This window comes from Monodon monoceros, unplaced genomic scaffold (genome assembly GCF_005190385.1).
Source record: "Monodon monoceros isolate NGI ecotype Baffin Bay Population unplaced genomic scaffold, NGI_Narwhal_1 Super_Scaffold_15, whole genome shotgun sequence".
Classification (NCBI taxonomy): Eukaryota; Metazoa; Chordata; class Mammalia; order Artiodactyla; family Monodontidae; genus Monodon; species Monodon monoceros.
The window spans coordinates 61,967,263-61,994,441 of NW_021703771.1; the positions used below are offsets into that span (position 1 = coordinate 61,967,263).

The window sequence follows — 27,179 nt, forward strand, 5'->3', positions numbered from 1 at the left end:
ATATCTATCATTTCAGGCAGAATGGCAAAATTATTTCCTCTTATACACTGCTTGACAGTAAACAGTGCATTCACATACACCATCTCACTGACTGTCAGAATGATTCTGAGAGGTAAGTAGGGCATAGCCTTGAATCTCCATTTTAAAGTGAGAAAATCAAGGTGTGAGAGGTTCTCTGACATATTCATACGAGTCAGTCTGAGTGTGTGTTTTGGTGGCAGGACTGACCAAGCTCTCCTAAATTCTAGCATGACTAAGCCCTTTGGGTTAACTTTCCTTTTTCCACAGCAAAGGCAATGCATAGTACCTGGTTTATTTCCTGTGTGGTTGCTATTTTGTCCTGAAATAGCAGAAGCAGGCCGATTGGAGGCCGCGGTTTTCTTATCTTGCACTTTGTTGCCATCAGGCGCTATACAAATGAGACAAAAGAGAAAAGACATATTTAGTTTCTTAAAATTTATTCAGAAACATTCACATATTCAACATTTACTGTTAACCCTTGTATCAAGTGCTAGGCTAGATTCAGGAGATATAAAGATTAAGCAGCCAACAACCCCTGCCCTCAAGGAGCACACTGTTCAGTGGGAAGAACACATTCAAAAATCAATAGCCCAGGGGCTTCCCTGGTGGCGCAGTGGTTGAGAGTCCGCCTGCCGATGCAGGGCACACGGGTTCGTGCCCTGGTCCAGGAAGATCCCACATGCCGCGGAGCGGCTAGGCCCATGAGCCATGGCCGCTGAGCCCGCGCGTCCGGAGCCTGTGCTCCGCAACGGGAGAGGCCACAACAGTGAGAGGTCCGCGTACCGCAAAAAAAAAAAAAAAAAAAAAAAAAAATCAATAGCCTCAGCTCAACTAACCAATCCTACAGTGGTGGCGTGTTCAGGGTCCACGGAGTTGTTCACCCCGGCTGTCCCAGTTTATACATAAAGCAACCGGGAAGAAATAAGACTGGGATCTAGAGCCTCTGATCTTTGTTCTTAAAAAGGTCATGCATTAGGAACCAAAAAATTCCAAGAACATAACCAAGCAGGTCACCAAAAGGGAAACAGGGAAATAATTTACTAGGATTTTGGAAACGCCTCTAGCAAATGTTCAATAACAAAGATTATTCAAGAGACTAAGGGAAATGTACTCTAGAAAGGGACCGAAGGGCAGAAATATCAGGCAATTCTCTGGTTATATAAAGTATAGGGTCCTTCAGGTAAATTGTTCTTCACACATATGACTTGAATATATTTTTAAAAGATATTTAAAGTATCTTTGCTACTTCTCACAAATCATGTCAAAAACCAAGCCCTTGTTATTCCCTGCCTCCTACCCTCTGCCTTAAAATCTGTTCCACCCAGTCTTCCCCACCCATTCAGGCAACTCCGTTTCTCCAGTAGATTAGGCCCAGAGCCTTGGAATCATCCTTGATTTCTCTCCTCCAATCACTCCCCAAATTTGATCCATTAGTAAGTTCTTACAGCTCTACCTTAAAAAACATCACCTCTACCACTACCTTTCTGATCTCCTCTTCCCTGTGAGACTGCAATACCCTCTTAACCAGTCTCCCTGACCCCACCACTGATCCTCTTCAGTCTATTCTCATCTCAGCAGCCAGAGTGATCCCATTAAATCATAAGTCATGTCACTCCTCGGTTCCAAGGTCTAACAGCCGTCATCCCACTCAGAGCAAAATTCAAGGTCTGTCCATGGCCTACAAGGTACTATATGGTTTGGCCTTTACCTTGTACCACTTTCCCCCTTAATTACTCTGATAATACTGACTCAGATCATCATACTCAGATCATACTGACTGACTTAGTCCATCTCAGAGCCTTTGCATGTACCTGAAATGTTCTTCCCCCAGATGTCAACACGGGTCTCCCCTTCACTTCCACTAGGTCTCTGCTCAAATGTGACATTAGAGTCCCCTTGATCTATCTAAAATAGCACCTCTATCACTCATTACCGCCCACTCCTTTTTTTTTTTTTTTTTTGCGGTACACGGGCTTCTCACTGTTGTGGCCTCTCCCGTTGCGGAGCACAGGCTCCGGACGCGCAGGCTCAGCGGCCATGGCTCACGGGCCCAGCCGCTCTGCGGCATGTGGGATCTTCCCTGACCGGGGCACGAACCCGTGTGCCCTGCATCGGCAGGCGGACTCTCAACCACTGCGCCACCAGGGAAGCCCCGCCCACTCCTTCTTACTCTGCTTTGTCTGTAGCCCTTATCCCTGACATGTTACATATTTATTATCTCCTCCATTAGGCTGAGGGAAATGGCTAATAACTAGAAAACAGGACTCACTGGTTCAAGGTTTTGGAATCTGAAAGGGTGTGACAGTAGTTATGCTTCAGGAAGACTAAATTTAAAAATGGCACCTAAGATGTACTAAAAAAAAAAGTTACTAAATTTACCTTTTACCTCTGAATGAAGAATATACCAAATTATGGCTGTCAATTACATACAGTATTAACTAGCATAGGAAACCACAGACTAAACAGTAGAAAGCATCTTATATAGTATGTTTAACACTGTTTAATTGCCCAGTTTCAAATAATTTGTTGGCTTTAAATACAGGTTCAAACATAAACACTGATTGCTATAACACACACTCTCATCCTACTTGCCAAAAACAAGTTGCCAATCATCACCACGTGGCAGGTAAAGTCCATACTAGTTAGTACTGGCCTATAGTCTCACAATTTTAGAGGTAGCCCCTAAAGACCAAAAATTGACTTAATTGGAACTCTGGTGCTCAATATGGATAGAACAACATTCTTCCATATTCTGCAAGGTAATCTTAAAACTGCTCGTAAAGAAGATGAACAGAAAGGAGGGCACACAGATTTGCAATACCTTTATTATTTTCTTTTTATTATATAGCCACCTCCAGCACATAGTAAATAAAGCCTTAACTAGTAAGCTGTTTAAGGGATCTTCTACTTATTATTTTTACTTAAATGAAAGATAATTAGGACCACTTGTGTAGCATATATTACAAATGTATTCGTTTCTTTCTTGCCTCGGCATATTTGACATAATTTAATCTGTCTCTGGTGATTGAATATCTGCAGTTGCCCCAGGTCCTGACAACAGACATCAATCCTAGCTGAATATTATGTTACAGTGGACCATGAGGGAGATTAAACACATGTTCAGTGCAAGTGACTTTTCCAAATAATCCTTGATTAATCCCTGATAAAAAGCTTATTTTTTTCTTTTTGGTTGTAATTTGCTTTATCTTGAAACTCAACTGTAAGATATAAATTTCAATTAGACTGGAGGTCTGGTTACTTGAATTCCAATTTATCTACATCTGACTTTTAACAGATCCACTCTAGTTGAACATCTATCTGCCCACTTTTTTGTTTGTTTGTTTGTTTGTTTTTTTGCAGTACGCGGGCCTCTCACTGTTGTGGCCTCTCCCTTTGCGGAGCACAGGCTCTGGACGCGCAGGCTCAGCGGCCATGGCTCACGGGCCCAGCCGCTCCGCGGCGCGTGGGATCTTCCCGGACCGGGGCATGAACCCGTGTGCCCTGCATCGGCAGGCGGACTCTCAACCACTGCGCCACCAAGGAAGCCCTATCTGCCCACTTTGTTATCATTTGGATCTCAGGAATTCATTTCTATCACAAAAGACCTCCTGAGTCCTATTCTTAACAAGACAAATTTAAAATTGATCTTAAAGTGTGTTATGTTCATATACAACTGACAGGTTAAATTTAGTAAAATAAAGGTAATTTAAAAAGTTGTCAGGCTATTTAGCGCAAGATTATATACTGTTAATTTTTAACCATTAGGTTGAACATTTGTCTAAAGTTTTCAGGCTATGTTTCTGCTTTTCTATCGGTCTTTCCTTTCCACCAATGTAATGGTCCTTATTTCTCCAAAAACAATTTTGGTTAACATTCTATCATGGTAAGAGGGAAGATAAACTCAAACAGACCTGGGTTTAGCTGTAAGCCCTGCTACTAACTAGCTCAGTGACCTTCAAAGTTTCTTGACTTCTCTAAGTAGGTAATACGGGGGTGAAACTGCCTAACTCACAGGGTCGTTGGGAGGATTAGTTGAAAAGATGTTAAGAACACAGCTTGGCATATAGGAGGTGTGTAGCAAATATTCAGCCCTCCTTCTCTCAGCGTTTACGCCCTTCCTCAAGGTCCTGGGCTTCCCACACTCGGAGGTGTAGCTGTGTGTTTGAGTTTGTGGGGAAGGTGTGCTTTGGAGCGTTGACCTGGCTCTGCCCCTTAGAAGCTGTGAACCAGCCGCACATCACTTAACCTTTCAGTCTTCATTTCCCCATCTGCAGTGCAGGAAAACACTTTCAGAGTTGTGAAAATTAAATGAGACTGCCAGGCCCACTGCAAGACTCAATACATGGTGGAAGGTATTTTAGGCTCTCTCCCTATTCCTACACCAATGTGGGAAACCAGGTTTCTAGTTCCTCTGGGCTGTGCTCGCTCATTGCTAACAGGGAAAGCAAACCTGTGTCAAACTGGGGACAGTGGTCCTGGGGAGCAGAGTCTGGCTCTGCTGCTGCTTTCAGAGGTTTTCAGCTCAGGTACAGTCGCACCTCCTGGGGGCCTCAGGTTGCGGGACTTATTGGTACAGTTTCCAGGGTACAACCTGGCTTGGGAAGAGGTAATCATCCGTCTTTCTGGGGCTTAGAGAGATGACAGTTTTCTGAGATTTAATACCTTTCAAGTTACCGTCACATTAAGTAAGTATGAGCCTTAAAAAAAAAAAAAAAAAAAAGAACCCTCAATCATAATAGGAAAATAAAATCTTCTGAGGTGTTTTTTTTTTTTTAAACCAAGTGCAGGGAATTTCACTGTTTGAGAACATAGTGAAAAGGGGGAATTTATTCGTTTTAAGATTTAAACATTTAAAAATCTGGAAATCCCAGATAACTAGCAGGTAGGATCACATACACTATTTTTAAATTTACCATTAAAATAATACCATTTCTAAAATGACGCAAGTGACTTTCCAGTATTATTTATTTGAATCTCTTTTCTTTCATTTTTCAAAAAAGAAAACTAAGCCATATACTATGACGCTCAATAAGTGTTTGCTAGCCTTACAAAATTTTTATTGATCTTCCTGCTAGCTTGAAAGCTTTATTCCATTAGTGTCACATGTAAGTGTATTAAAGACAAGAGGAAGGATGGAGAGAAGCACCCTTGTGGTCTGGGACTCTGCCTCTAAATCACTCTGCAACAAAATATGCAGGCAGCAGACACTTGGAGCTTTCATCCAGTAAAAATTCTGCAGCTCCCGGAAGCGCCACCAATGTGTCTCTGTAATCCATATCCTCTACCATTCATTGCAATGTCTTCCCATAAAGGTCATGGGGTTCCCACTGTTTTGTTTCTATTTTTGGCTGGATGGTCCGGTTGAAGAGTCTTCTCTCCATTGATCAAGAGAACTGGTCCAACAAATGCTTAATTTAGTAAAATGCTTACTCTTGTAAGATATTTATGACTGCGACCTTAAGGACAATGCTGAGTTTAAACTCACTGAATGATAGGTGGTCTTGACCTCCACAAAAATTATGTACTTCTGTCACCATTATAAAGGGTGGCATGTGGGCTGGGAAACAGCAAAACTTTAGCCCTCAATTCCCAGCTCTGTATGATGGGTTGTACTCTGTGGAATCCAGCCCCACAGGCTACCCACATAACTTTGGGGGAGTAAACCAGAAGACAGAACGAGAGGCTGAACTGCACACAACTGTCATTTCTGTAGTTAAAAATGGTTGAATTTTGCAACTTCATCTGTCTCAATCTCATAGTTTCAATCTACCCGTGCAGTAAAAAAGTCAACGTTGCAGGCCTGCAAGTGCTGTCTTGCTTTACGTCTTCTTGCTACGATAAATCTTAGCCACAAGTATGATTGTATGCTGAGTCCTGAGTCTTTCTTAGTGAATCACAGAACCTGAATCATAAATAGCGTATTTGAAAATCTGGCCGCAGAATACTGCTCTGGCAACTGAAGAATGTTACTGGTTTAAAATCACAACATATAAAGATCACAGAGTAACTCTCAGGTAATTCAGAGTGTTTCACCTAAAATGTTCTGCTTTATGAGATCTGTTTGCTTATTTTCTTGACAGTTAAAATTTATTCTAATATAGCTGCCAGGAGTATTGTAACATTTAAGTCATAGCTATTAAATGTTTTATCCAATATTATTTATGAAAGTTGCATCAGGATAAGAAGGACATAATGCAATCTCGTAACTTCTAATGGCTTTTCTGATTAACCCACATGATGGAGAGCTTTTCAGTTTAAATTCCCCATAATTGTATGTGAAGTTGTATAGGAATGATCAAAGCCCATGGGAGTCAGCATGAGACAAACCTAGGTTTAATTTCCCACTTCACTTCAGTTTTCTTCACATTTATTCAGTCAACACCCTACTCCGTGGAACACCTTGTGCTCAGTACTGGGAAAATAATATTAAGTGAACAACGCATCTTTTCTATCGCTTTTTCCTTTTCCAGACCCCTGGGAGCTTTTGATTACCCCAATAATTTCTCTTCCTTTGGAAACATTCTTCCCTATCATGGCCTGAAGCACAATCTTGACCTCAGTCACTTGCAAATCTGCATTTATAAAGTCTTCCACCTCTAAGGAATATATGCTCATGTATCTCTGCTATCACTTGAAACTATGTCAAAATCTGAACTAACTGTCCTCACAAAATCAGCCAACTCAGTCTCCTTGTTACTATCAATGGAACCACAATATTCCCAGGCTCAGAAATGTTATGTGGTGTTTTCAATAAACATTTACAGACTCTCCCATGGGCCAGCCACTGTGCCATGCCCTAAGAATATGAAGATTGTAGGACGTAGTGTCCACCTGCAAGATGCTCATTATCCTTTGGAGGAGACAATATGCAAATACATGCAGTTACAAAACCAGACCAATTCAGTTTTCAAAAATCAATACACTATAGAGGACTAATAACCAAATAAATGGTATAGTATTACAGGGATTCAGAGGTGGGAGGAGGTGCTACAGGGGATAGTAGTGATGGGAAACTTCACTGGATAAAGGTTTTGAAGAATGGAGTGAATCTGTATAAGTGGTGGGGAAAGAGAACACGCCTGGCTGGGACATGGTATATGCAAAACTACCGAGGCAAAAAAAAACGAGAGAGCATCAGGGGACTGACCAGTCAGAACAGTGGGTTTAGTAAGGCAGGAAGTTGAAAATAAGACAAACAGGCCGAGGTCAATGTGTCCTCCAATTCCACGAGTTTGGACTTTATGATGAAGGCAATGGAAAGTCACTGAAGCATGGCCACACGGCACTTCCAGCTGTGAACTACTCTAGCTTCAGTGGACCCTGGATAAATGAACGGTGAGGCCCAACAAGCCCGCTGGAAATGTATTTAAAAAGGTTATCATCTCAATAAAAGGAAACCAGACTAAAACCAGTTATCTTAAGAACTCCACTTTCTGGATAATTTAATAATTATTCAGATTTTTCTATTTACCCATAACTCTTAATCATAAGAGGTGATTATGTAACCATTAAGGGGAGAAAGTGACATGAGTGACTGTGGTGAAACCTCTGTCTGTAGCTGAAGCATCAGGGAGCAGGGGAGGAGCAGAGTCAGTGTGGCCAGCCTAGCAGGAGCCAGGGCAGCACCACACAGGGACCCTGCGCAGACGCTCCGGGTCTCCTCTGCTTCAGATCCTGCAGGAAATGGGGCCCCAGCCACGAACTCCAGGGAGCAAGAGAGTAGGTAGGAAGAGGAAACACGGAATGCAGGAAGTGTGCCTGGCTGGGAAAGAGGTGGGGTGTTTTTTTTTTTTTAATTTTTTTTTTTTTTTTTTTTTTGCGGTACGCAGGCCTCTCACTGTTGTGGCCTCTCCTGTCGCGGAGCACAGGCTCCGGACGCGCAGGCTCAGCGGCCACGGCTCACAGGCCCAGCCGCTCCGCAGCATGTGGGATCTTCCCGGACTGGGGCACGAACCCGTGTCCCCTGCATCGGCAGGAGAACTCTCGACCACTGCGCCACCAGGGAAGCCCCTGGGGTGTTTTTACAGGTCATTTTGCAGGCAGGTCAAGAAAAAAACATACGGGTAGATGCTGATGAATATCTTTAATCTTTCATAGACTGCTCAGGAGGGGGAAGCAGCCACTTTACTATGCAAACTTACAGGTACTGTGCCATGGCAACGTCTGTAACTAGAGATACTGAAAAACAGTGCCGAGTCTGATTTGCCCCCCCTGCACCAGGATAAACCACTTCATGGTATGGCACAACACCTGGCCACATTTAGCCTGGCAGCAATAAGAACCATGAACTATTTATTCAGCACTCTATTGCTCATTTCTTGTTGCAAAAAGAAATGCAATTAAATGAGAACATTTGGTAATAATGTGTATCCGAGTCATACACTGCATCTTCCTTATTCACTCTGTTGACAGAAACAATTCAATTGAGACCTTTTTCTTTGCATTTCACACACTCCAGATAGAACAAAAAGTAATGACTTGGCGGCTACACTAGACTACATTAGAGGCTTGTAAGACCCTGTGGAGGTTTTAAAATCTGGAGGGTGCTCATCCAGCAACAACGAAGAGTGACTGAAAGTCACTTTCTGATAAGTTCATTTCTTCATAATGAAAAAAAAATTATGACAGTGATGGAAAACGATATTCAGCCAAAAAGCAATTTGTCCAATATGGAGATAATACAAACCCAATGCAAAGACATTGATTTTACAAATATAATCCAATACTGTGCCTAGTTATGTGATGTATGGGAACAGAATTCACCAGAAACATCACTCATCTTCAAAACAATAAGGCATGAAGACTGAAACAGATACATGTAGCTGTTTATTAACAGTTCGTCATCTATCAACTTCGTCTTTGGTACTTAGCCAGGTGCAGAACTGTGATAAGTTCTACCAGACCAGAGGAACTTGAGGGCAGGGATGGTGCCTTCATCTTTATAATCCCTGTACCTTTAGTGTTTAGCCCACTATCTGGAATACAGGTGACACTGAATAAATACCTGAAGAAGGAAACGAGAGAGGAAGAGAGGGTAGATGATGTACCCCAAACAAATTGTGGCAAAAGCCCAGGAAGAAAAAGTATTAATGACAAGGTAACTAAAAAGAAAAAGTACACATTCGCCCTTTTTTTTTTTTCCTATGACAAACTGTTTAATGTTCCATAATGTGCAGCTTCTAAGTGAAAAAGCCCCGTTAAAAATCTATGAGCTGGGATTCCCTGGTGGCACAGTGGTTGAGAGTCCGCCTGCCGATGCAGGGGACACGGGTTCGTGCCCCGGTCCGGGAGGATCCCACATGCCGCGGAGCGGCTGGGCCTGTGAGCCATGGCCGCTGAGCCTGCGCATCCGGAGCCTGTGCCCCGCAATGGGAGAGGCCACAATAGTGAGAGGCCCGCGTACAGCAAAAAAAAAAAAAAAAATCTACGAGCTGTACATTCTGGTAATGGGGCAGCTGGCCCCCTCCCCAGCCGTCCCTCCGAGAGGCAGGGCAGGGCAGGGTACAGGCGCCGTGAGAACATGGTCCTGGGTGTGCTCACCAGCAACACACGCGGGTCAGTGCCCAAGGGTCACGGGGGTGGGGGCATGATATTTACACAGGGGAGAACCATGGACACACGTGTGACCGGAAGACACGAGGGGCACAGGTGACAGTGGACCCGGGAAGCCACAATGCCCCCGTGGAGGTATACACAAGAGATGTGAGTTGGACGGGTGGGCACCACGCATGACGGGCTCAGGGCTCCTGTGAGCAGAAGAGGCTGTGGAGCCGGGAGACCTCGTGTGCCAGGGGGAGGGGCAGACGCGAGCCGGCCCCATGGGAACTTGGGTGTGCAAACCAGTGCACAGGGGTGAGAACGCAGATGCTCCAAGGTGAGCGACGAGGGAGAGGACACAGATGTGTGCATGAGACCCACGAGGTGGGTCCGTGGAGACACGGGGCCACGGGAATTGCCCGTTTTTTGACGGCTGCTGAGACTGCAGCGAAAAAGATGACCAAAAGAATTGTCAGCTCACAGTCACATCACTCCACGTCAGAAAACAAAAGCTAGTTAGTGTCATCTTTGGATGGTTTTGACATTATGTCAGGCAAGACTCAAAATCAAATGACTGTTCTGGCAGCCACGTGTTAGAAAGGTTTGCCCAGTATCACTTATAGTGAGTATCTGGGGAATTCCAGGGTCAGTCTCCAAATACAGAACACTGCCTATACTGCATGGGATAAAGCATGAGACCAGTATAGCCTCTGGCTGGAAACATCAGGCAGGCTACAAAACAGGCATTTCACCTTTGAGGGGTTTGTGAACCCAAAATTTTTTATCCAAAGCAACTTAATTTGTTTTGATAATCTGTTTGTTAAAAAGCCAAAAAAACGTCCACCTTAGCTGAAATGAAGAAAAGCATTTCAGAAAAGCACATGTTCCATATATTTTGTGGAAACAACTGGGAATTAATTCTCAAGGTCTTTTGTTTACCACCAAAAGCAGCTTCTTGATTCGTGTTACAAAGTTCTTCTGATACATTTAGCTGACAGGAGTAAACACTACACACTTTACATTCAACCCAAAAGGCTTTTATTTAAAAGCAAACAAAAAATAAACAAAAGCCTTCCTCCAGCCAGATGGCAACACTATAAAGAGAACAGAAAATGCTGTATTTTCCTCCTGTATTAATATAAACCAGATTAAAAGGCAAAAGCCTTTTCATCCCCATGGGTGATGTACGTTCCTGGCGATTTATCACCAGTCACAAGGCAAGCTGCTACACAAATGATCTCTGCCCCATAATGTGAATAATGTTTATGATTAAGCAAAGTCCAGGTCAAAGTAGAGAAAAGAGGTGAAAACCCTAACCATATTGTTTTCCAGTCTCACTGAGAAATGGTAAATTACAGGTTGTAGTTCATTGTCTAAATTTCAACAGCTGGGTAGGGAGTTTATCAATTAGACCCAATTAGATTCAATTTAATTGAATTCAATTAAATTCAATGTGTAATTAAAAGCAACTGTTTAAATAACTTGGGAAAGAAAAATAATTAGAACTCAACTTTATTATCCTCGCCTTAATTAAAGTAACCAACTGAAAGAAGTTTTTACTTCTAACAGGATTACAACTTGAAAGAAAACTAAAATGGCTAATGCTACTGTTTTACAACATGAGTTTTGGCCACAAAACAGAAAAGATTTTGTACTTAAATGCAAAATATAATTATCAAGGTAGTAAATGTACAGTTCTCAGAAAGAATCCCGAATAAGCAGTGGACTTACTTTTGCAAAGAAACGTGAAAGTAATTTTAATCCTTTGAGTATTAGCTGACTGAATGAGTTTAATCTGTGCTTCACATATACACATGGTTGCAGAATATGAACCATTACGCCCTCCTCCTCTGCAGAAAACGGCAAAATACTTAACTTTAAATTTTCTTATGTTAACACTGAAAAACTCAGTAGGAATGAGTGGCAAATAATGAAAGATTAAGTTTATTCCAATTCATTTCAGGTAATTATTGAACATTTAGCTTAAAGGTTGAGACGATGGGCCAACCCAGTTTCACCATGCTGTCTTATGCTGCAGTCATTTCTACATCTGTGACCTTATTTGTTTTTCCTTCTCTCCTTGGAACATCAGCCTTACCGCCTCTCCAACTATTTAAATCCAATCCATCTTTTTTCTTTTTTTAAAGAAAAATAGCCTTTATTTCTGAGTTTTAGGTTTACAGCAAAATTAAGCAGAAAGTAGAGAGAGTTCCCATGTACCCTCTGCCTCCACACATGCACACTCTCCCCCACCAACAACATCCTGCACTGAGTGGTACATTTGCTTCCCTCGATGAAGCTACACTGACACATCATTATCACCCAAAGTCCATAGTTCACATTTGTGTTCGCGTTTGGTGTTGTTTTGGGTTTGGACAAATGTATAATGTCACGTATGCACCATGATAGTGTCATACAGAATCCAGGCCATTTTTCGTAGTCCAGCTCAAGTCTCTTTCTCATGAAATCTTTTCTAGCTATTCGTATCTCCAACATATTTCTTTCTTTTACTACACTCCAAGGCTGCCCTGCACTACTTAGCATTTGATTTCATTCTATCGTACATGAGGGGTTTTTTTTGTTTGTTTTGTTTTTTTGCGGTACGCGGGCCTCTCACTGTTGTGGCCTCTCCCGTTGAGGAGCACAGGCTCCGGATGCGCAGGCTCAGCGGCCATGGCTCATGGGCCCAGCCGCTCCGCGGCATGTGGGATCCTCCCAGACCGGGCACGAACCCGCGTCCCCTTCATCAGCAGGCAGACTCTCAACCACTGCGCCACCAGGGAAGTCCCGTACATGAGTTTTGAATGTTTATTTCCAAAAGGTCAAAATACTGATAATCTCATGAGAGGCGAGGCAAAAACTGTGCTTTATAGTTAAAAAAAAAAAAAGGGGGGGTGGAGGGAATGGTTGATGCAATATTTCTCGGTTGGAAATTCATACTGCAAACTTGCATAGGGAAGGCTCTGGGTCAATCCATGCTGGTTGCCCAATAAATATCTATTCTCTGATGGCTCTTTTCTAACAGAACCCCAGTTAGCCACAACACACAGTTCTGGCCAAAACGTTGAAAACAAGTTGCTGGTGGGGTTTGTGGGAATGCTCCTCAGAGGAGAAGCAGACACAGGTGGGTTTGTTCCTTCCCGCTCCTTTTCTTCCTGCCTTGAACCTGGATGTGATGTTCAGGGCAGAGCATCTGCCTTGTAACCAGGAGGCAATCACGAGGGAGAGGCTATGGGAATAATTGAGATCTGGCCCTGCCATTTTTAAGCTGCTGAACAAGTACTAGCAACGGTTCACTTCCATGTTTGATGTAGGTAAGAAAAAAAAATGCCTAATTTGTTTAAATCACTTTTTTTTTCCTGGATTCTGCAGTCACCATTAAAAGCAATCCCTAAGCTGACAGAGTTCTCACTAACTACAGAATGAAGTCCAAGCATCTTAGCTTCCAAATATCTTCCAAACTTTGGCCCCAGCCCACCCTGCTAGCTTCCGCTTCCTCTATTCCCCAACAATCACCTCTCCCAACCCAGTCAGACATCACTGAGGGCTGAGGGGATGCTCCAAAAGAGCTCTGAAGGTGGGTGAGATTCAGAAAAAGGAGAGGATTTAATTTAGGTGGGGGAATGGGGGATAATAAAACGCTACAAAGGGCAGTGATGAACCAGAAAGGAAAACAAGGCACACAAAACTAGGTGGTGGTTAGACGATAAAAATATCTCGTATGTGTGTCTTAGAGAATGGCTTTTCATTCAAGGCATTCACAAGCAGGCTCGACACTGGGGAGTCTGGACGCACTTTGGATTTCAGCACCGCCTTCATTTGGTACATCATAACTTACTCCAATTTCTTCCAGAAGTCAGAAAGCAAAACAGGGGCTGCTTCATTATATTAAAGCAGATCCGCATTTAGATTTGAAAAACAGCAGGAGGAGCAAAATTAGCAGGAAAAAAAAAAGAGCAAAAGATGCCAGATCAGGGTTTTGCTTGTTTTTTTTTAATAAATTTATTTATTTATTTATTTTTGGCTGCATTGGGTCTTCCTTGCTGCACGTGGGCTTTCTTTAGTTGCGGCGAGGGGGGCTACTCTTCGTTGCGGTGCGCGGGCTTCTCATTGCCGTGGCTTCTCTTGTTGCGGAACACGGGCTCTAGGCACGCGGGCTTCAGTAGTTGTGGCTCACAGGCTCTAGAGTGCAGGCTCTGTAGTTGTGGCGCACGGGCTTAGTTGCTCTGCGGCATGTGGGATTTCCTGGACCAGGGCTCGAACCTGTGGGCCCTGCATTGGCAGGAGGATTCTTAACCACTGCGCCACCAGGGAAGCCCCCAGATCAGGGTTTTAATAACATCATTTGTGATAGAAATCCATTCCATAGGAATTCAAACTTAGAAGCCAGCAGATTTCTGAAAAGAATGTAAAGGGTTCCCCCAGAGCAAATCTAGTCATCTAGAATAGCTCTTGATAATTTCTTAGCCACAATTCTCCTTTTTTTCCAATTATCTAGTATCCTAAGGCCCTATACACAACTGCTTATTAACTGCACAGAAGCACTCACAGTTTGGCTACAGGACTAAATTACATTTATAGAATTGCTGAGAGAGAAGGTATCAGAGTAGGTATTAATTGTACACTTGCCTATAACAAGAAATAAAAATAAAAATTTCAATTGATTTATTTTTTTTTCAATTGATTTATTTTTAAAAATAACATTTATTAGCTTTTCTATACTATACAAAGACTATGAAGATAAAAATTTGAAAGGTCCATAATCCCCTCACCTGAATAACCCATTTATTCTTTTTATCTAAAAAAGAAATGTCTATCATACGGTTAGAAAATTCAAATAGTATGTAAAGCTGTAAATTAAGAAGTAAAAGCCCCTTCCAAAAATGTATGTGCATATATGTTTGCATTCAACTTATTCAAAACATCAGGATACTTGCTCTTCTGTTCCTTTCTTTTCTCATTTGGTAGACAGATTTATTTATTTATTTGGGCAGGCTGTGCCGGGTCTTAGCTGTGGCATGAGGGATCTTCAGTTGTGGCATGCAGACTCCTTAGTTGTGGTATGCATGCAGGATGTAGTTCTCTGACCAGGGGTCGAACCCGGGCCCCCTGCATTGGAAGCGCGGAGTCTTATCCACTGGACCGCTAGGGAAGTCCCTCAAGTTCACTCTTTAATTGCACTGCATTTCGTCATTTCCAATACAGGCCTACAGTAATCAAATATCAGTAATCCCCTATCTCACTTTCTCTGTAACTTCAAGTTCTCTGAATCTTCATTGCTGTGTGAGAACACAGCCCTAATTGAGTATAATTTATATTCAACACCAGCACTTGATCCCTTGCCCCAGAGTCGGTGTATTCATCTCTTGCAGTTTAGGTCTCTCTGCTTCTGCCAGCCTGGACTCTACTGAGAAGGCAACCACTCCCAAGGAAGAGGACTATCAAGAAAGCTCCAAAACGACTTTACTTTCCTGGGAGACAGGGGAAAGCCAACAAAGGCAGGAATGGGATCTGCCAGGAGCCACAGTGTTCAGTCTCAATCAGAAGCTTACCAACTAGGTTTGCTCCGTGTGGGTACATCTACCACTTCCCCTCTCAGGTTTGCAAGCCAAATCTGTGTTGGTTCAAGCTGTGGCTTCTGCCAGCTCTGATGGGAGACACTGTGGGCTGGGCTGGAATCAAACTGCTTCTCTGGCACCTTCTCTGCATAGGAAACGTAGCAGTGCAGCAAAAGTAGAAGAATACTTCCTGGCCACTTCTGTGCCCACTTCAAAGCCAGAATCATAGGCTGTTAAACGGGGAACTGCTGAGAAGAGCAGAAGGCTGACGACACCTGCAGTGACACAGCATTGACTCCCACCTTGGGAGCTCTGCACAGATGCTGTACTAGGACTCACCCTGCTAGTGACTTTCAGGGGTATGTGGCTTGTGATGTGAAAATACATTCGACTCTATTAGGTAATTAAGACTATCATCCTGGAGTGCAAAAAATGTGACTAAGCTAAGACCTTGGTATGCTTAGAGCAATGACCAGAGACTCAGTATCAGGCCAAGGAAAGGGATTTAAATCACAAAGCATCCCTTCAATCTTCTGCAGGAAAGAAAAAGTGGGACTCAGAACATGGTGTTCTGCTCTCTATTATCTTTCTACTAGACACGGCATTCTATCTGTTCAATTTCTTTAACTTGCAACACTCAAAACGTCCCCAAATAGAGGATCTCAAATTTTGGAACCTATCAAATACCTAAAAGTAGTAACGAGTGAGAACAAAAACGAAAGGAAAGGATCCAAATCTGAAAAGAAACAGGCCTTTTACAGAGGGCTGCCAACTCACAAAGGCGACTGGGTGGCCGGTGTGACAACCTGACAAACGGTTATCAGGCCGGAAAGACTCTTTACAGGACGTTGATGACCATTTGGTTTACAGGCTGCAACTTATATGCTTGTTTTCCCATACGTATGTTGATTTGAAGGATGCTACCATCCATTTCAAACAAGAGAATCCAATTACAAGTTCTAAATCTGCCTAAGCTTTAAGGTCTTTCGGGGTCACGAAGAGCTAAGCCAAAACTAAGCTGATAAACTGACTTCTTTCTTCGAAGTGCCTTTGGAATGCATCTTATGAGGCCATTTCTTACTTGACGACCTCCATCTGGGAGTTGGGAGCTAGGGTAGCTGGAGAAGCCAGGAGGAGGGTAAATCTGTATAGATAGCTCCTCCTAGAAGAAAGGGAAAAACTCAACAGTTACTAAGTGGAGGTGGAGAGGAATGGAGCTGCCGTTAGCCAGGCTGCTCCCCTTCCATTCCAGGGAAGACTGGCCTCGGTACTGGTCATTGGTCACCAGCCACCGGACTTGAATGTCTCCCCACCCTGTTCTTTAACCAAGAACCTGCTTCTAGACCACCAGCTCTGTTTTCAGAATTCCAGTGGAATCACTGTCAGAAAGGAAAATATTTAAAGAAATATCTGAGCTTTCTAGTGAGGTGTGAATAAATCTCAGTGCAGTCTTGGAGTGCCCCCTCAGACCTGCCACTTTGCCTAGATGTGCCAGGGAAAATCTAGGAGGGACAGAGAACCATGATTTCTTTGTGGTTTATACAAATGAAGCACAAGCTCAAGACTTCTGCAAACACTTGTTATTCTACCTCCTTTGTTTTATAGCAGTGAAAACGCTTGGAAAATTTTCAAAAGGGTGTGTGCTTTCTGTAAATAGCGAGGTAGGGAGAGGCTGTGATACTGTTTAGTCTCTATGTAGGCTAAGGAAGGAGAGCAATTATGGATGGGTGATGACAGGGCAGGGAGAAGGGACTGGGAGAGGGAGAAAATCAGCTTTCAAAACAGAATAAGAGCAATGTAAGGGTAGATCATTGTACTATTAGAATAGATGTTTAGAAAGTGTTGAGTGCATAACTGAGTTTTTTTTTTCATAGAGATTCTATGATAACATTACTAGATAACAGGTTAAATAGGCTTTTGTGGGTTATCAGTTGCACATGCAATATTTTTATAACGTGAATGTGTTCCAGCTTTCAAACAGCCGATTCATAAATAAACTCTGGAACACAACCCATATATCATCAGGAATTGCTACCTTTTTTTTTAAGACACTACAGAAGTCTAGCAAATATGTATAAAGCAAAGGTCATAGGTGATCATATTTTAGGACTAGTTGAGAAAGGAAGTTCACTTAATAAGCGTAATTAGCCATTTCAGTTTTTTAAATGTCTGAAACAGTCATTCATATTTTCCTCAATTCATTATCTCTGGATATGCTATTCAGTTTTCTTTAGGCAAGATTTTTCTGGCAGGCAGGGCTGAACTTGACTTTGTAAACAAATATTCTGTAGCAAAATTATGGCAATTACTAATGCCTGACAAAAACTCCATTTTTCATATGTCTAAAAGATAAACTCTTTCATCATCTGAAAACACCATGGATAAGCATTTACTCCACCTCAAAGCAGAACGGGAAAGATGAGTATGGCTGATGCCCATCTCAGTGGGAGTTGTTTTCATACAAGGAAACACTTACCTTCTCTAACTCACTAGACTGATTTTAGAGCACCTTAATCATTAAAAAAAAAATCACATTAAAGTCGTATGTGGGGCTTCCCTGGTGGCGCAGTAGTTGAGAGTCTGCCTTCCAATGCAGGGGACACAGGTTCGTGCCCCAGTCCGGGAAGATCCCACATGCTGTGGAGCGGCTGGGCCCGTGATCCATGGCTGCTGAGCCTGTGCGTCCGGAGCCTGTGCTCCGCAACGGGAGAGGCCACAACAGGGAGAGGCCACAACAGTGAGAGGCCCGCGTACCATAAAAAAAAAAAAAAGTCATATGTGGGGACGTCCCTGGTGGCGCAGTGGTTAAGAATCCGCCTGCCAGTGCAGGGGACACGGGTTCGAGCCCTGGTCCAGGAAGATCCCACATGCTGCGGGGCAATTAAACCCGTGCGCCACAACTACTGAGCCTGCGCTCTAGAGCCCACGAGCCACAACCACTGGGCCCACATGCCACAACTACTGAAGCCTGCATGCCTAGAGCCCCTGCCCTGCAACTGCAACAAGAGAAGCCGTGACAATGAGAAGCCCACACATCGCAACGAAGAGTAGCTCCCACTCGCCGCAACTAGAGAAAGCCCGCACGCAGCAACGAAGACCCAACACAGACAAAAATAAAAACAAATAAATAAATTTATAAAAATCATATGTGGACGTTGGCCTTCAGAATGATCAAATTAATGTGTGACCACATTAAAAATGAGCATCTAAGTCTTTACACTGAGTAACCAATCACATACACTTTTTGCTGTATCTATCCTCTATAACAATACATCAGCCTTGGCAATGCGAGCATTGATGACACGATGGTATAACTCCACCATACGTGGAGGTAGGAATAAATACAAATGACATCATTATGTTTCATCTTCATCACCTAGGCTGATTTTTAAATCCTCCATGTGTATGCACCCTGTGCTGGGCTAGACTAGGTGAGTTAAATGGGTTAAACAGGTGAACTTCTGAGACCTCTTGACTGCCTGAAATTCTACTTGTATATCTGGTAGAGCAACATCTCTGTAACAAAGAAAAATGTTTTACAATGACATACGTCGCTGTCAGGAACACTATTGCCTATGGCAGAAATACTATGGAAGGTACATTCTAGTATCTTCAGTTTCAGCAGAGAACTGCCTCCTTGTCCCTTTCCTTCCTCCTCCACTGACTTCCAAGCAGTATGGTCTATGTTGGAGGTGTGGCTGCTTCCAGTCTGAGCGAGACTCCCCATGATGAGAGCCCAGTAGTCCCCCTCGGACTCCTTGGTAATTGAACTGGATAAGGTCTGGCACCCACTCATGAGAAGCCTGTACCAGAGAGAGCATCTCAGCACTCTCCCAGTGTTGACAGAGGGTGGACTTCCCTACCTCCATCCTCAGAGCCCTTGGCCCACTCCACAGAGATGCCCAGAAGCCAAATAGCTTTGCTCCTAAGACTTCTGTTTGCGGACACATCACTCCACCCTGGAGGAAAGCCAGCACCGTCTCTGTGAGCAGTTCCCTAAAACTCACTGCTACTTAGAGCAATTGATATAGCTGCTGCCTTTGCTGGGGTTACACAAATACTGACACTGGTCTGACTTACATCAATCTGAGGTCATTTAGCTAAATTTGCATTTAAGAATGACAGTTTCACCTAAATTTTTAGGGACAGAGAGAGAATTTAGTCATTTCATAGGAGCCTAAAATGAACACACAAATGGCAACACATTTTCATTTTCATTGATCTGGAGATTAGTTTAAACCAGCTTTAAAAGTTTGTTGATTCTCCTTTCACTAGGAAAAAAAAAATCTTAGCCCTTTTATAAAACTTGACTTTAAGAAAAAGCTTAAGCTGAGTATAAAAGCTAGCAAAACTATCCTAATAGTATGTAATGTCCAAAATGTTGATTATAAATCTTCACATCTAGGTTTTAGATTATTATAAACCTTTTTAGATTACTTAAAACCATGCTTCAAATTCTAATTAGAAACGTCCAGTTTAGTATGTGCTACTCTGCTCATTCCACTCTCCCCAGCAGGCTTCTGGTCTCTTATCTAGTATTGGATTAACTCAATAGGGAAAGAAAAGTAGCCTGAGGCGAAGCTAACAAATGAGAAAACACTGAAAACACTCAATGTAAAAAGGGAGAAACACAGACTGTTCATTATAAAAACCAAGCTCTAAAAAGTTAAATAAGATAGCACAACCACAGTAGAGGGGAAAAAAAATACATTAGTAACAGTAACAAAAGCAACAACTGTGAGAGCCATTTATCAAGCGGCATCTAATGTAATAAGCACTGTGCTAGAGTCTTTACATCCATCACATCTAGTTCCTATAGGTACCGCGTAAGGTAGGCAATGAGCACCCCCATGTTACACTGAAAACACAGAGGCAGAGAAGAGTAAGTGGTCAGAATCGGGTATGGATCTGCCGTGGTTTGCCTCCAGAATTTGTGTAGTTTTCAGTCACCATGCTGATTTTTGAGAAAAGGGTTAGACAAACTCACCTGCTAGACTACCTGGAGAATAACTGAGACCTGGTCCTGGGGCGTGAGAAGAGCCAGTGGCTTTTTCTTGTTTATTTTTTTTTATGATGAGAAAAAGCAATAAGGGGGCCTCATCCCTCTGATGACCTATCTTGACCCTAAGGAGAATTTGCATACCTGCTTTGTGAAAGTTCAGCCCTGCATGGGCAAGTACACATGAAGTCACAGTAGTTCTACTATTTCCTGGTAGTTCATAGTACTAATGAATTCATAATAAAGCCACAGTTAGTTTTAAAGAAAAACAATGGTCTCCAAGACTACAGAAACAGAAGCAAGACCTTCAGTGAAATGCTAGGAAAATCCACACGGGATGAAATCATATTTCTCTTTCTTAGCTCTTGCTCTCCCCATCCCTAGCTTAATTAAAAGGTATAAAATGGAGAGAACAATAAACAATTCTCATAGCAATCTGACAGTAGCTACAAGATAAATGTTTCAACCCCGTTCTCTGCCCAAATTCAGGCTATAGAGTACAGCTGATACACGTAGCTCAGTCTTAAATTGTACTAATTTGTATTTCATCAAAGTGAGAAGTTAATTTTATGATCAGCTGCACTGTTGATCAGTTAATACCTAAACCCATGTGGAGGATGCATAAAATCTTCGGGATGCATTCAGGAGCCTCAGGGCCATGCAGCTGCTATTTTCCAGAAATAAAAGTAACAAGTCCATTGTCATTTTTTTTTTTCCTTTTCACTTTTCAAAATGAAATGCAGCTGCTCTCAAACCCTCTATACAGTTGATCCTTGAACAACATGAGTTTGAACTGTGCAGGTCCACTTATATGTCTATTTTTCCCCAAAGTAAACACTATAGTACTACACTGTCCGTGGCTGGTTGAATCCGAGGATGTGGAGGAAACCTTGGATGCGGTTCCCACTAAATTCACTGAGCTGTCATAAGAAATTGCCATTTTCTAGTTCAGGATTATATTAATATTGGGGCTGGCCAAAAAGTTCGTTTGGGTTTTTCTGTAACGTGTTACGGGAAAACCCAAATGAACTTTTTGGCCAACCCAATAATTGAGTAGACGTTAAGTAACTTTAAAGAAAAAATAAATTTATTTTTTATTTTATTTATTTTTTAAAAATTTTTGGCTGTGTTGTGTCTTTGTTGCTGCATGCAGACTTTCTCTAGTTGCGGCGAGTGGGAGCTACTCTTCGTTGCGGTGCACAGGCTTCTCATTGCGGTGGCTTCTCTTGTTGTGGAGCATGGGCTCTAGGCGTGGGCTTCAGTGGTCTGGCACACGGACTCAGTAGTTGTGGCTCGCAGGCTCTAGAGTGCAGGCTCAGTAGTTGTGGCACACGGGCTTAGCTGTTCCACAGCACGTGGGATCTTGCCAGACCAGGGCTCAAACTGGTGTCCCCTGCATTGGCAGGCGGATTCTTAACCACTGCACCACCAGGGAAGCCCTACGTAATTCTTTTAAAGACAATATAAGCCAGGAAGAAAGGAAATCTTGGTAAGATAGTGATAAGATGACAAGTTTGAGAGCCTGAAGCTAATGAAGATAAATAGGGAGTGGCTGGCTTAGTCATCAGCTTCATGCCCGGTCTCGCTCTGTCTATGAAGGGTAATCTTGGACTGATGGCCAGTCTAAATATCGTTAGATTCAATGTGGACTCAGTTTACTGCAATGGGCTGCTGGTAGGTCCGGGCAGGTTCACTTGGTTGGCTAGAGCAGAAGTTTGAATGCCAAAGCATGATCCACGTACTGACCTGGTGGCACAGAATCACAGGCGAGTACAATAAATAATGGGTGAGAGGCATGAGTTGGGTGCTTATAGATGTAATTACTCAGCAAAATATTTAATGAGCAGGCATCATTCTAAGCATAATAACACAAGGATAATGGTAGCGAAGTTAACGTCTCTCAAGACAGATGGAAATAGATAATTAAAATATAACGAGGTAAGTACTGAGAGAGAGGTATATATGAGATTCTATGGAGGCACAAAGGTAAGGGAGGCTTCCTGGAGTAGGCATGCGGGTTGGGGGCACTTCTGGTCAAGGAGAAGGCAAGATAACCAAAAGCAGAAAGTAATTTGCCCATTACAGAGAAAAGGGCAGGGAGATGCATCAACTTTCAATCATGCTGATGTGAAAGCCTGTCAACTTCTTTTATAAATGAAAGATCGTATCTTTTCTTTATTCCTTTAAAAATACTTTTCTTGTAGTGTTTTTTTTTTTCACTTGTTGCAAGGAGGAAACTATACATTTCACATCACATTTTTACTGCTTCATAATTTTAGAGTATGGGTCCAAGGACACAAAACTGTCAAAGGTAGGGGGTAAGCCAAATATTAAAATAAAATTATTTTATCTTAAAAAAAGTTGTTTTACTTTAATGATCATTTTGCTTTCGGATTTTTACGCTCAATAAGTACTCGATAAATTTTAATATTTTATATTCATTTTTTCCCTAATGTAGACCATCAAAACCACTTATTTGCCACCCTATGATGTTGTGCTGTGTACTACAAAAACAAAATAAACGTTTTTATTCCAGGAATTAATATAAAAATAATGATAAAATTAAATCATTAAAGTTCAATGCTTTTCTCTTGGAATTAATGGTATTCTCATAACAGTCTCCTTAGTAGATCTAATAATTTTGTCTTTTGGTCACTTCACGATTACATTTTACTGTCTCAGTATATGGGAAGCTATTTTCTGCCTCTCCCATGCCCTTATTTAGGTCATGAATACCCTTGCAAATCTTAGGAAAGCCATTGGCCCCTTACCCTGAAAAGCTGTCCATGTAACTTCAGAAAGTTTCATGGACCCCAGGGACGGATGGTCAAGCACCCGCTCACCTCCTGCCACAGCAGAAGGTGCCTTAGGCGGTTACGAGTTCCAAACTACAAAGTGAAACTTCCTCATTTCTTGACATGAATTTTTTCAATTAATCTTTAAAAACATGATACTTAAAATAGTTTTTATAGAACAAGCTTTCAAAACACTTCTCATTTGAGGGTTTGTAGAAAAACCACCTATGGGCCTTTAACACAGAGATGTCCATGTCTCACCCAGACCTACTGAACTGCAATCCTGAGGCATTAAGTCTTAGCTGTACAATTTTTTTTTTTAACATCTTTATTGGGATATAATTGCTTTACAATGGTGTGTTAGTTTCTGCTTTATAACAAAGTGAATCACTTATACATATACATATGTTCCCATATCTCTTCCCTCTTGCGTCTCCCTCCCTCCCACCCTCCCTATCCCACCCCTCCAGGCGGTCACAAAGCACCGAGCCGATATCCCTGTGCCACGTGGCTGCTTTCCACTAGCTGTCTACCTTACGTTTGTTAGTGTATATATGTCCATGCCTCTCTCTCGCCCTGTCACAGCTCACCCTTCCCCCTCCCCATATCCTCAAGTCTGTTCTCCAGTAGGTCTGTGTCTTTATTCCTGTCTTACCTCTAGGTTCTTCATGACATTTTTTTTTCTTAAATTCCATATATATGTTAGCATACGGCATTTGTCTTTTTCTTTCTGACTTACTTCACTCTGTATGACAGACTCTAGGTCTATCCACCTCATTACAAATAGCTCAATTTCGTTTCTTTTTATGGCTGAGTAATATTCCATTATATATATGTGCCACATCTTCTTTATCCATTCATCCGATGATGGGCACTTAGGTTGTTTCCATCTCCGGGCTATTGTAAATAGAGCTGCAATGAACATTTTGGTACATGACTCTTTTTGAATTTTGGTTTTCTCAGGGTATATGCCCAGTAGTGGGATTGCTGGGTCATATGGTAGTTCTTTTTGTAGTTTTTTAAGGAACCTTCATACTGTTCTCCATAGTGGCTGAACCAATTCACATTCCCACCAGCAATGCAAGAGTGTTCCCTTTTCTCCACACCCTCTCCAGCATTTATTGTTTCTAGATTTTTTGATGACGGCCATTCTGACTGGTGTGAGATGATATCTCATTGTAGTTTTGATTTGCATTTCTCTAATGATTAATGATGTTGAGCATTCTTTCATGTGTTTGTTGGCAGTCTGTATATCTTCTTTGGAGAAATGTCTATTTAGGTCTTGTGCCCATTTTTGGATTGAGTTGTTTGGTTTTTTGTTATTGAGCTGCATGAGCTGCTTGTAAATTTTGGAGATTAATCCTTTGTCAGTTGCTTCATTTGCAAATATTTTCTCCCATTCTGAGGGTTAGCTGTACAATTTTAAATAGCTCCCTTGAGGAGTTTGATGTACATTCCTGATTTAGAACCAGTGGATTAGGGAATTTAAACTAGGATTCGTCTCCTACAGGCTTAAGTGATTTTTCACATTTTTCATTCCTTGGCAAAAAAAAAGCAAGTCTGGGTTTCCTGGACTAATACTTTAAGACAAGTTGGTGGGCTTTGGTCTTCCCCGGCTCAGCAGGCTTCAATCTGGGGTATGCATGCTCCTAAGGGTAACTGACAGCTTTCCACAAAAGGATTTTAACCTTTTTTCTGCTTTGGATTCCTTTGGCAAAGGTCAGGCCAGATCCCTTCTCAGGATAATATCTTTAAATGAATAAATGAAAATATGTAGCATTACAAAAAAATACATATTTAAAGTATATTTAGGGACTTCCCTGGTGGTACAGTGGTTAAGAATCTGCCTGTCAATGCAGGGGACATGGGTTCGAGCCTCGGTCCGGGAAGATACCACATGCCGCAGAGCAACTAAGCCCTTGTGCCACAACTACTGAGCCCACGAACCACAACTACTGAGCCCGCATGCCTAGAGCCTGTGCTCCACAACGAGAGAAGCCACCGCAATGAGCCGCCCACGCACCGCAATGAAGAGCAGCCCCTGCTCGCCGCAACTAGAGAAAGGCCGCACACAGCAACAAAGACCTAATGCAGCCAAAAATAAATAAATACATTAAATTTATAAAATAAATTATATTTAAAAGCTTATCAAGATGGTAAAAGGTCTGTACTATAGCTATATATGTGCTTCTTTATTAACCCATTAAATATCACGATCTAGAGGTATGTCTCATAACTGCCATGATTTCAAGCAGTTATCTGTTTAAACTGCCTTTTGAGCTATCTGAAACAACTGTAATGTGTAGAAAATATCTGACTTCTGTTAATGCTAATACTGCTGTAGGGTTTTTGCTCACATTCATAATTAAAGGAAATGTTCAGCTAAATCCAAAAAAGAGGGGCTATATGTATATGTATAGCTGATTTACCTTGCTATAGAGTAGAAACTAACACAACATTGTAAAGCAACTATACTCCAACAGAAATTAGTTTAAAAAAAAAAAAGGAAATGTTCAATTTCCAGAAAAGGTTATTGGAAATAAAGATGCAATTATTTTCTTCATTCAAATTCACATACTCCAGGTTAAAGAACCCTTGTTAAAGGGAATACATGTACATGGAGGGTTTTAAGGGAATCAGTTCCCAGATTCTTTCCTAAAACCTTCTCACCTTGCTTTTCACATTCCCCTTCTCCCACTATCATAAGAAAGGCACACCATTTATGCATCTTGAATATATGTGGCTCAAGGTCTGTGGTGTAAAAACTCTGAAGTGTAACCAAAGGAACAAGGAGAAGATGCACTGCTCCTGAAGAGGGGCCACTTGTGAACTAGGCAAGAAATACTACTGGAGCAAGGCCTTGGTTTATACAAGTGAAGGGGATCAGGAGATGCCACCCCCAAATACGCCACTCTGGCATATGGATTACTTTGAGCTGAAGGCAAATGAGAAACAGTGGACAGAGGAAGCTCTCTGTCCTCCCCCTTTAGGTCTAAAAGCATTCCCTTTGTGAAGGTGACAAGTTTCCGTTTTAAAGGCACTCTCCTTTCCCATACCAGAATTTGGAGAATGACTTTTATCACCAGAAACAACTTGAGTCTACATAGCAAATCTTACTAAATAACCCTTATCTACCATTAGTTTCTCCCATATATTTACCTCCCCACAATTTACAGCCTCTAGAAATCCCAAACCCCTTTCCCTTGTCTAGTCACTTCTCCACAATTTATCACCTTTTGTTAAAATGATATATAAGTCCCTGGGTTGAAACACCTCTTTGGGTTTTTATATATTTTCTGTGAAGCCCTCAGGCATGTAAAAATATTAAGAAACATATCTGCACCTAGAAATTAGAGCATTTCTCTGCAGTTATTAACGTTTTCCTACGGAAGACACTGAATTAACAAAATTTTTTCATTGAGGGAAAAAAAATATTAAAAAACCAATGCCTTTTATCCTGTTAATCTGTCTGTTGATAGGTACTTTAACTAAGGCCCGCAAATTAAACTAAGGGGGTAGAGGAAAAATTTTTCTACCTCTACACAAGTAAAAAGGTTTGCTTTGCCTGTCCACCTATATTAATGTGTCATTTGTCATAGGGCACAAATTGATATACTTATTTGCATTAAAAAAATGAAGTCAGACCTTTTCTGTCAGACAGTAACAAGTATGATATGGCTAATGGTTCAATCAACCAGGATTTTTTGGATAAAATAAATGATTTAAGTCTGTAGCTTCAAAGTTTTGATAAAGGTATATTTAAAGCATGTATACACTATGGAATTTTCTAAAATTAGAGCCTTTGAAATGATTTAAACTATTTTAAAATAAAATAATTTTGGATTTCAATTTCTATGTCTATAAAGTAGCACACGATTTTTCAAATTTCTTCTAGGATTCATGCAAGCAAAAGTATTTGAAGGCTGACCAATGTTTCTTAGAGTATGGCCCATGAACCTCTTTCATCAGAAACACTGCGGTATTTGTTAAATACCGATTTTTATGCCCCATCTCAGACCTAAAGAACTTGAATCTGTAGGGGTAGGGCCTGGGAATCTTCACTTTTAACAAACATCATGGTTGAATCGGATGTACACACCAAATTTGAGAACTACTGTACTTTATATTCCTTTATATTCTTTACTGCTTTGTGGTGAAAACTTCCAGAAAAAATATAATAACGTTTGAACCATTTTTTGGACCCATATTTATTCTCTGACTCCATGGACAGGCATTTGTCACAAGCTACATTATATAAACTCAACACGG

General features: G+C 41.8%; 1 protein-coding gene across 7 annotated transcripts in view; it reads right to left on the minus strand.

Annotated features, from left to right (window-relative positions):
- MAP7 (microtubule associated protein 7) overlaps positions 1-27,179 on the minus strand; it is a 165,060-nt gene that overhangs the window by 60,615 nt on the left and 77,266 nt on the right. For 5 of the 7 annotated variants that reach the window (XM_029223717.1, XM_029223718.1, XM_029223719.1 and 2 more), the window contains one exon: positions 308-409. In XM_029223717.1, coding sequence (XP_029079550.1) covers positions 308-409 — 102 coding nt within the window. Of the gene's footprint in view, positions 1-307; positions 410-857; positions 974-27,179 lie in introns of those variants that run through there. The other 2 variants (XM_029223720.1, XM_029223722.1) reach the window with 2 other exon arrangements.